The sequence below is a fragment of the Mus pahari genome, chromosome 7 (genome assembly GCF_900095145.1).
Source record: "Mus pahari chromosome 7, PAHARI_EIJ_v1.1, whole genome shotgun sequence".
Taxonomy (NCBI): Eukaryota; Metazoa; Chordata; class Mammalia; order Rodentia; family Muridae; genus Mus; species Mus pahari.
The window spans coordinates 68067582-68078301 of NC_034596.1; the positions used below are offsets into that span (position 1 = coordinate 68067582).

The 10720-nt window shown below is 41.9% G+C and overlaps 1 protein-coding gene across 1 annotated transcript in view; it reads right to left on the reverse strand.

Moving 5' to 3' along the window:
• Positions 1-3733: 3733 nt before the first annotated feature.
• Positions 3734-10720, reverse strand: part of LOC110324049 (dehydrogenase/reductase SDR family member 7-like) — a 19116-nt gene continuing 12129 nt past the window's right edge. The window contains 5 exon segments of the mRNA XM_029540986.1: positions 3734-4337; positions 6186-6232; positions 7053-7099; positions 7101-7268; positions 7867-7989. Of these exon segments, the coding sequence (XP_029396846.1) occupies positions 6196-6232; positions 7053-7099; positions 7101-7268; positions 7867-7989 (375 nt within the window). The 3' untranslated portion in view covers positions 3734-4337; positions 6186-6195.

Here is a 10720-nt window from a genome sequence, read left to right on the forward strand (position 1 = left end):
GATACTCCATGATAAAGTTAAATTTAAACAGTATCTGTCCACAAGCCCAGCCCTATAGAAGGTACTAAAAGGAAAGCTCCAACCCTAAGAGGTTAACTACACCCATAAAAAGACAGGGAATAAATAACCTCACACCAGCAAAACCAAAAGAAGGGACACATACCACCACCACCAACAACAACAACAATAACAACAACAATAACGGGAATTAACAATCATTGGTCATTGATACCTAATGTCAATGGACTCAATTCCCCTCCAAAAGACACAGATTAACAGAATGGATGTAAAAACAGGATTCTTCCTTCTGCTGTATATGAGAAACACTCTTCAACATCAAAGACAGACCTTAACTCAGAGTAAAGGCTTAGGAAAAGATTTTTCAAGAAAATAGCCTAAGAAACAAGCTGCTGTAGCCACTCTAATATCTAATAAAATAGACTTTAAACCACAATCAATCAAAAAAGATGGGAAAGGACACTTTATACTCATCAAAGAAAAAAACCCACCAAGATAATTTTTCAATTCTTAGCCTCTATACCCCAAACTCCAACACATCCTTGTCTACGAAGAAAACACTACTAAAACTTACAACACATATCAACTCTCACAGATTGGTTGTGGGAGACTTAATTATCTCGTTATCGCTTATAGACAGGTCATCCAGACAGAAAATAAACATAGAAATACTGGAGCTAATGGATATTATGAACCAAATGGACCTAACAGATTATCTACAGAACATTTTACCCAAACATAAAAGAATATATCTTCTCAGCACCTCACAGAACATTCTCCAAAACTGATCACATGGTCACAAAGCAAGTCTCAACAGATACAATAAAATTGAAATAACCCATTGCATCATATCAGACCATCATGGACTAAAGCTGGACTTCAACAACAACAGAAACAACAGAAGCTTATAAAGTCATGGAAACTGAACAACTCTCTACTGAATGACCACTGGGTCAAGGCAGAAATAAAGAAATTAAAGAGATTCTAGAATTCAGTGCAAATGAATGCATACAGCACAATCAAATTTATGGGACACAATGAAAATTGTACTAAAAACAAAGTTCATAAGTGCCTACATAAAGAAATTGGAAAGAACTCATACTAGTACCTTAGCAGCACACCTATAAGCTGTAGGAGAAAAAAAAAAAGCTCACCCAAGATGAGTATACAGCAGGAAATAATCAAACTGAAGGATGAAATAAATAAAATAGAAACAAAGAAAACAATACAAAGAATCAAGGAAACAAAGAGTCGGTTCTTTAAGAAAAATTAACAAGATAGACAAACTCTTATCCAAACTAACTAAAATACATGGAGAGAGAATATCCAATTTAACAAAATTTGAAACAAAGAGAGGGACATAACAACAGACACACACACACACACACAAAGAAATCCAAAGAACCAATTAATAGGTTACACTTCAAAGACCTGTACTCTATAAAAAATCAATGAAATCAGTATCAGATAAACAGTCTAAATAGGCCTGTAACCCCTAAGCAAATAGAAGCAATCATAAAAGTCCCTCCCCCCAAAAAAATATCACAAGGCCAGATGATTTCAGCACAGAGATTTTGAATCCATCTCAAATTATTTCATAAAATAAAAACAGAAGGAATATTGCGAAAATTTTTTTAATGAGGCCACAGTCCAGACTGAACTTAGCAAAGATGCCTTGTAATGGGGAATATGGACCCTCAACTAGCCATATTGTTTAACTAAGCAAGGCTCCCAACAGTGGGCATCAACCCAGCCACAAAAACCTTTGACCTACAATCTGTCCTGTCTGCAAGATATGCTGGGGTAATAGTGGCACAGAACTTGTGGAGTGGCTATCTTAATTAGGATTTGTATGCCTGCACAAAACATCATGACCAAGAAGCAAGTTGGGGAGGAAAGAGTTTATTCAGCTTACATTTCCACATTGCTGTTCATCACCAAAGGAAGTCAGGACAGGAATTCACACAGGGCAGGAACTTGGAGGCAGAAGCTGATGCAGAGGCCATGGAGGGGTGCTGCTTACTGGATTGCTTTTCCTGGCTTGCTCAGCTTTTTTTCTTATAAAACCCAAGACTACCAGCCCAAGGATGGCACCACCCACAATGAATCCTCCCACCCTTGATCACTAATTGAGAAAATGCCTTACATATGGAACTCATGGAGGTATTTCCTCAAGGGAGTCACCTTTCTCTGTGATAACTCCAACCTGTGTCAAGTTAACACAAAAAACCAGCCAGTACACCAAGCAACAAGAGGTCCAATGCTACACCTGACACAGCCCGGATGGCCAGAAACCAGAGGCTGGACAGTCCTGAGACCCAGAATAGAACCAGATGAGACTGGAGAAAAGAAAGTCAATGAAATGATCCCTAATGATATTCTACATATACTTGGACACCAGAGCTTAGCCTATTGTCATCAGACAGGTGTCATTCAGCAACTGATGAGCACAAATTCACAGGCCTACAACCAAACAGTAGGCAGAGCCAGGGGAATCCTACAGAAGAGAGGGAGGGAGGATTATAGAAGCCAGAGGTGTTGAGGACATAGGAAAACCCACAGAATCGACTAAGCAGAGCTCATAGGGGCTCACAGAAACTGAAGCAATAATCACAGAGCCTATTCGGGTCTGACCTAGATCCTCTGCATATATGTTTTATAGTTGTATAGCTTGGTGTTTTTGTGGGACTCCTAACATTGGGAGTGGAGGCATCTCTGACTCTTTTGCCTGCTCTTGTGACTCCTTTCCTCCAGCTGGGTCCACTCATCTATCCTTGGTATGAGGGTTTGTGCCTAGCTTTACTGTAAATTGTTCTGCCATGTTCAGTTGATATTGCTAGGAGGCCTGCTCTTTTTAAAAAAGAAAATAGAGGAGGAATGGATCTGGGGAAACACTGGGAAGAGTGGAGGGAAGGGTCAAGCAACACAAACAAACCAAAACTCAGGGTGAGTGTTATTGGAGGCATGACAACTGAGATTGACGACTGGTCTACAAACAAAAGCAGACACATACAAAAAGAAATAATAATAATTAAATGCTATTTCATTCAATTATGTAGTATAATTATCCATTTTTTCAATATTCATGGCAATTCAACTCACGTTGAAAGAGTTAAATCAAAGAGTAAAATGAAGGACAGTGGAGAATCAGATGCCTAAAATCCCAACATTCAGGAGGCTGTGGCAGGTGGATTCTGACTAAGAGGCCAACTTTCTTTTGAAACCATAGTGGTCCCCAACTTCAGTCCACGAGTTGAGTGTAAGTGTCTGCATCTGTCTCAGTCAACTTCTTGTTAGGTCTCTCGGAGGACAGCCATGCTAGGCTTCTGTCTGAAAGCACACCACAGCATCAGTAATGATGCCTGGCCTTGAAGCCTCCCCTTGAGATGGATCCCAAGTTAGGCTGATTGCTGTATTTCCTTTCCCTCAGTCTCTTCTCCATTTGGTAGGGAATCTTAAAATCTGAAATTTTCTATTTTCTTGTACTTAAAACTGTATGTGGTATGTGTCTTTAATCTAGCACTCAAGAGGTAGAGGCAGAGGCAGGAGGTTCAGTGTGAGTTAGAGGCTAGGTGAGGGTTGTACAGTAAGACCCTCTCGGGATGGGGAAAAAGAGAGAGAGAGAGAGAGAGAGAGAGAGAGAGACAGAGACAGAGACAGAGAGAGATAGAGAGAGAAGGGAGGGAGGAAGGAAGGAAGGAAGGAAGGAAGGAAGGAAGGAAGGAAGGAAGGAAAAAGAAAGGAGTAAAGAAAAGGGAAAAGAAATGGAAAGACAAAAGAATCACTTATATCAAATTATTCAATAATCAAAATCAAATCACAATGATATTCAAATCATATTATTTGATATATACATTATACATAAGATATAAATACTTTTAATTTATCCCAAAATAAGAGTTGATCTGGGAAAAAATGACCAGATTCTTTGAAATAACTAAATAAAATTCAATGCAAGGATTGTGTGATGATAATATTTTATAGACAGAGCCAATGGCCTCAACGTGAACCTTTCTGAAACACTGTGCACCTGGAAGTAGCATGCTTGTTCCCTCTGTCCCTCTGAGGGACCATCTCTGCCATGTCTTCTCTCTCTTATCATGAAACACTGGAAATGTTAACTGGTATCGAGGTTATAGGAACAGCGTGTTAACTCCTCTGGACCCTTCACACTGGGAATGATGTGATGTGATCTTTAGCAACTAGAATTGTGGTTGTAGGAAAATCGGCTTTTCATTTCACCCATTTGATAGCCAAAAGTGCAGGACGGTGTAGCCTCATTTGCTCAGCCTCTTGTCATGATCGCCTTCTGGGTCATCCTGGAGAGAAATAGAAAAGTCAGCCAGTCTTACTGGGTAGCTATGCTTTATGACAACTTAATCGCTCTAGACCTCCCAGAGTCCTGGAAGAAGTCCACTCATCCCTCCCGACGGTGATACCTCCAGACCCTACTTCTTTTTTCCCCCAATTTTTATTAGGTATTCACTTCATTTACATTTTAAATGCTATCCCCAAAGTCCCCTATACCCTCCCACCCCACTCCCCTACCCACCCACTCCCCCTTCTTGGCCCTGGTGTTCCCCAGTACTGGGGCGTATAAAGTTTGCAAGACCAAGGGGCCTCTCTTCCCAATGATGGCTGACTAGACCATCTTCTGCTACCTATGCAACTAGAGACACGAGCTCTGGGGGTACTGGTTAGTGCATATTGTTGTTCCACCTACAGGGTTGCAGACCCCTTCAGCTCCTTGGGTACTTTCTCTAGCTCCTCCAGTGGGGGCCCTGTGTTCCATCCGATAGCTGACTGTGAGCATCCACTTCTGTGTTTGCCAGGCACTCTCATAGCCTCACAAGAGACAACTATATCAGGGTCCTTTCAGTAAAATCTTGCTGGCGTATGCAATAGTGTCTGAGTTTGGTGGCTGATTATGGGATGAACCCCTGGGTGGGGCAGTCTCTGGATGGTCCATCCTTTTGTCTCAGCTCCAAACTTTGTCTCTGTAACCCCTTCCATGGGAGTTTTGTTCCCAATTCTAAGAAGGGGCGAAGTGTCCACATTTTGCAGACTCTACTTCTTAATGGAGGTTCAGCATGGAGATAAAGCTTTGGAGAATGAAATCTAGAGCATAAATCACACCAGGGTACACACTGAGAGGAACCGAAACCAGGATAAAGAAGCAGTATGCATTTCCATCTTCATGTCCCCGTTTGTAAGAGTCACAACAGGGAAACAACCCAAGCATCTACCCTTGCTACTCCGAAACTCAGCTTGAAATGGAGAATAAAAAGACAGCAGCCCTGACCAAACTCCAGGCTGTGTTTAGCAAGTGCCTCTGCCCCTGGATTCTTACTTAATGCCCATAATGGCTCTATGACTGGTTACTACCATCGACTGACTCCCCCTTGTGTAGTTGAGCCACTTGAATCCGAGTGGTGACCTTAAGGCCATGGGCGAGTAGTCTGTGGACCTGGGATTTGAACCCAGGTATCTCAACTATGACCTCTCTAGTACAGAATCGTTCCCTCTCAGGGCTTCTATGTCCTCTGAGCTTCCTAAGCCACCCTCCTGATTCAAAACTCAGGTAGCTTTCAACCTGGTAGACAGCAAAAGGCCCTCCTCATGGTATTTCAATGTCTACATTTTAGGATACCATGTAAATGTTTTATAATCTTAATGTCTTTAAGCATCTTCTTAAAGTTTTCTCTTGGCTTTCCCTTACCCAATTCATTTTCACTACAACATAGAAGGATAAAAGTAATTAGCTATCTAAAAGCTAGAGAAGACTGGTTAATTACTGGTAGATTACAGAATCTATGGTAGGGCCCCCTTTATAGTGACTTGTATTTACCTGGCTTTGGTTTTGTTCGCCTGTTTGCTTGGTTTGAGTTTGTTGTTTGCTTGTTTTTTAAGACATGGTTTCTTTATTGTGTAGCCCTGGCTATCCTGGGACTTGAAACTCACTGTAGAACAGGACAGTCTCAAATTCATAGAGATCCATTTGTCTCTGCTTCTGCTTCAAGTGTTGGGATTAACTGGATGCACCACCATACACAGCTCTATAGTAACAATGGTCTTTAGTGGTTGTAATTTTTAGTGGAGAGCTAGCTTAACAGTTAAAAGCACTTGCTGTTCTTCCAGAAGGCCAGAGTTTGGATCCTAGCACCTACCTCAGGAGACTCACAACCATTCCCAGGCATCCAGACACTCTTCTGGCCTTCACAGGCAACCACAGAAAGGTAGCCGATACACATCCATAAAAATATACAAATACATAAGTAAAACTAAATCTCAGAAAATGCTTGTCACAAAGCATACAGAGGAAACAACTTCAGCAATGAAAACAGTACCCAGCCAATAGCCTTTCTCATATATAGCTATTAGAAAAGATTTTAAGCTTAACTCATTACATTTGCTGTGATGTGAATTTATGAACCTTTTTTTTTTCAGGAACAGGTAGCATTCCCCCACTCAGTGTCGTAGGAAGCCTTGTTCCCTTCACATCTGAGTTGGGCAGAGTGATTTAGAGACAAGATAGAAGAAATAAGGACTGCCCTGTGTGTGCATGTGTGTGTGTGTGTGTGTGTGTGTGTGTGTGTGTGTGCATTGTCTTGGTGTGGTGGGTTCTGAAGATGGAACAAATGCTCAAGGGCCAAGGGTCTCCTATTCCCAGAAGAAGTAGAAAGGAGCGGAAGTATTCCTTCAAGGAAATGACTCCTGAGCTAAGATGGAAGGCTGGGTAGGAGATGATGGGAAGGAACAGAGAAGAAAGGTTTCTGAAACTTACTCTGTCAGTCAGTAAGTATAGAAGAAAGCATTGCTTGCCATGTGACCCTTGTGGAACACCTGGACCAGTGGTGATTTACGGGAAGTTGTCAGTTACTTGTGATGATAGGCTACTGCTTATGTACTTTTTGGTATTTATATTGTGAGTTGGGTCTGGATGTTAGCAAAAACTATCCTAAAGCATTTGAAGACTTTATATTTTCATGCAAGATAAACATTTTACTACTGGAAAACAAGCAAATCACTCATACCTTGTTAATCCTATATATTTCAATTCTTTTCTTCCATTGCGTCCTTGAAATTATCCAGTCCCGGATTGGCACATACTGCCACACATATGTCCGAAACAAGGCAGGCTGATCAGCTATCCAGACTTCCTTCAGATGATTGGCCATGGAGACTAGTATTAGCTGGACACAGCGGCTTGTTGCCATCTTGGGAGTCTCCTGAAGTTTAGGCCGTCTGACCTTTAAAAAGTTTAAAGGAAAAGGATGCTGAAGATTTATCAAGCTTTTTTCTTTTTTTAACAGAAATGTTGTTAAGAAGGAGTCAGTGGGACCCATGCAATATGAAGCCTTGCACTCATTACAAGTTTCTACAAGTGCTCATTGGCATTATAGGCTTCCATAATGTCCTACCAAGCCTCATCGGAATCATATACAGACCAGAGGAGATGGGACTGGCTAACTGAAAAATCAAAGCTCCTCATGTCCTTTACCACAGCACCTAGTAACTGTTATCATTTCAAAAGCCATATAAAAATCTCACAAAAATGAAACCCCACCCATCTGTGGTGATGAGGTAGAAGAAGATAAAAAGGGACTTTATTACCAGCTAGAGAGTTATTGTACAGCAGTGGACAAGGTGGCCAACTTGGCACTGATATTATAGTGATTTCATTAGCCTTATGAAAACTGGATACCAAACATTGCCAGCTAATGTTGTCAAGTCTCAGAACAAGGGTGGTTATGTGGCTAATTCAGACAGAAGCACTCGTCAATATCATTCAACGCTTTGGGATAAATAGTAAAACATCCCAACTATTTTCAAGTTAAAAATGTTTACCTTAATGGCTTTTCTAGTAAGATAATTCTGGAAAATATTCGAATGCACAAGTCCTGGGCAAATGGTAGACAATGTTATACCTGGATGGTCCAAAAGTTCAGTTCGGAGTGCATTAGCAAACCCCTAATAGGCAATAAAAGAAGAAAGAAACGAGAAAAATAAAATTAAACACAGGTCTCATTTTATCTGTTTCTCATGATTTGAGGAACTGTACTCTAAAATGCTTGCGTGAAGGACAGCTCATGGGCACACAGGCCATGGACCCTGTGTGCATGGACCATAACCACAGGCAACCCTAGCAGGGACTCTCAGATCTTGCCAGATCCCAGGGGCTCAATGGACGCTAAGCTAGCAGTAGCTTCTGCCATCAGTGCTTCCATGGCAGACAAGCATAAAGCAGGAACCAGACTTATCTCTGAAGACCCCTGTATACCCCCTCCATTTGCTAGTCTTCGCTTCCCGCTTCCCTGCTCTACAAATGTATATGTTTTACAGAGGATCCCTGGTAGCAATGGAGAGGCATCTTCATTCCATAGATAGATAGATAGATAGATAGATAGATAGATAGATAGATAGATAGAAGAAGAAGAAGAAGAAGAAGAAGAAGAAGAAGAAGAAGAAGAAGAAGAAGAAGAAAAGTAGTTGTTGTTTAAAAAAATGAGAAGAAGGCAGAAGGCAAAAGGCAGACAACAACAACAACCAAACAAAAATCTGACAGGAATTGGTTCTAATGCTTTGTCTTAATTTGACACCCAAAAGCCACTCTTCCAGATGTTGAGTGTCCCTGCCCCCGCTGACTTCCAGTGATAATAAAGAATTACCGTACAGCCAATGGGCAGTGGGACTTTTAGATTGCATGGCCAGGGGGCCAAGGGAGAGAGAGAGAAGAAGAGGAGAATCACCACAACTCGGAGGCAGAGAGATCAGATTTATGAGCTGCAGGAGAGAAACCATCCAGCAATGTAGGTGGAAAGGGAAAGCATCCCCGTGGGGGAGCTGCCCAGAAGGCAACAGGACAGCAAAGATAAAATAGAGATTTAGAAAGTGTTAAGCCAGGAATACTGGAGGGGAGTGTCTGCTAGCTGCAGGGAGGTTTAGGGTGCCCAACCATTGAGCTAGTCAAGCAAGGCATATCAAAATTAGCTGCTGTGTGTGTGAGTGTGTGTGTGTGTGTGTGTGTGTGTGTGTGTGTGTATCATTAGTGAATCCAGAGCACTTGGGCAGGTGCAGCACAGGTGAGACCCACCAGGAGCCAAAGCAGATTAACTAATTTACTGCTACATGTACTTTTAAAAAACTACCATGGATAAATTCATTTTCAATTTATCTTGGCATTTTATATTGGTGAATTAATTTATGTGAAGTAAGTTCAGGTTGGTGACTAACACATAGCTAGTCATGAACACAATAGGATTGCCTTTTGCTGGACTTGTAAAAGAAGCTAGACCAGGAATGAACACACTACTATTATTTTAGTATATGGACACAGTATCAAGTTGCCCTCTAAATTTGTATCTCTAGGCCTGGAGAGAAAGTTCAGCGGCTAAGAGCTCTGGCCACTCCTGAAGATACTGGTTGGATTCTCAGCACCCACATGTTGCCTCACAACCACCTATAATTCCAGACCCAAGGGATCTGACATCCTCTTTTGGCCTCTGTAAGGACCAGGCAAGCACCTGGTATGTAGACATACAATCAGGTAAAACACACTCATAATACATATGCACATATATGTAATATATATGTATGTGTGGATATGCATACACACACACAGACAAACACACACACACCTCCATAGATTGATACAGATCTCAGACCTCATCAGCTACAGCATCTCACAGGCCCATCAATGGGGCACATTTTACCAACCCATTAAATCTAGTCATAAAACAGAGCTTCTAATTTCACAAAGCACATTCTACGTGTCTTATAAGTCAAACGCCAACAGATGAGGGTCTCTACTCAACTGCCTCTGCCCATCTGAGACGGGACTGTCTCTACAGGAGGTTGATTGACAGGCCTGAACTAAATCTGAGGAGAGCCTCTGAGCTACAGACCTTCATCACCTGTCTGCTCTGTAAGGCAGAGGAGGATCCTGTTGGACCACACCTTCAATTTCTATGGAACTATGGTGACCTGAACCACTACATCCTACAATTCCAATGGTAAAATATTCCATTAAAACTTCTTTCAAACTATGAGTGCTAGTCTACACCTATAATCTCAGCACAAGGGAGGTTGAAGGCAGGAGAACCAGAAGTTCTTGATTGTTTTCTCTGTTTTTTTTTCAGGGAGGGGGGAGTCTTAATTGGATATTTTCTTTATTTACATTTCAATTGTTTTCCCCTTTCCACGTCTCCACTTCGGAAACTCCATACTCCATCCCCTCTCCCTCTGCCTCTTTGAGGGTGCTCCCCCACTCACCCATCCACTCCTGCCTTCCTGCCCTGGCATTCCCCTACACTGGGGAATACCCTCAGGCCCAAGGGCCACTCCTCCCATTGATGTCCAGCAAGGCCATCCTCCGACACAAATGCAGCCAGAGCCACAGCTCGCTCCATGTGTAATCTTTGGTTAGTGGTCCAGTTCCTGGGATCTCTGGGGAGTCTGATCAGTTGACACTGTTGCTCCCCCCAGGATGTATTGATTTTTACGTGGTTTTTAATCATCAGTCTTATCATTGCTTTCTTTCCATTCTTTGTTTTTTTGTTTTTTCAAGACAGTTTTTTTTTTCTCTGTGTAGTCCTGTCTATCCTGTAACCTACTATGTAGACCAGGCTGGCCTTGAACTTAAAGATCTGTCTCCCAAGTGGTGGGATTAAAGCCATATGCCACCACCTCTCAGTGTTAGTTT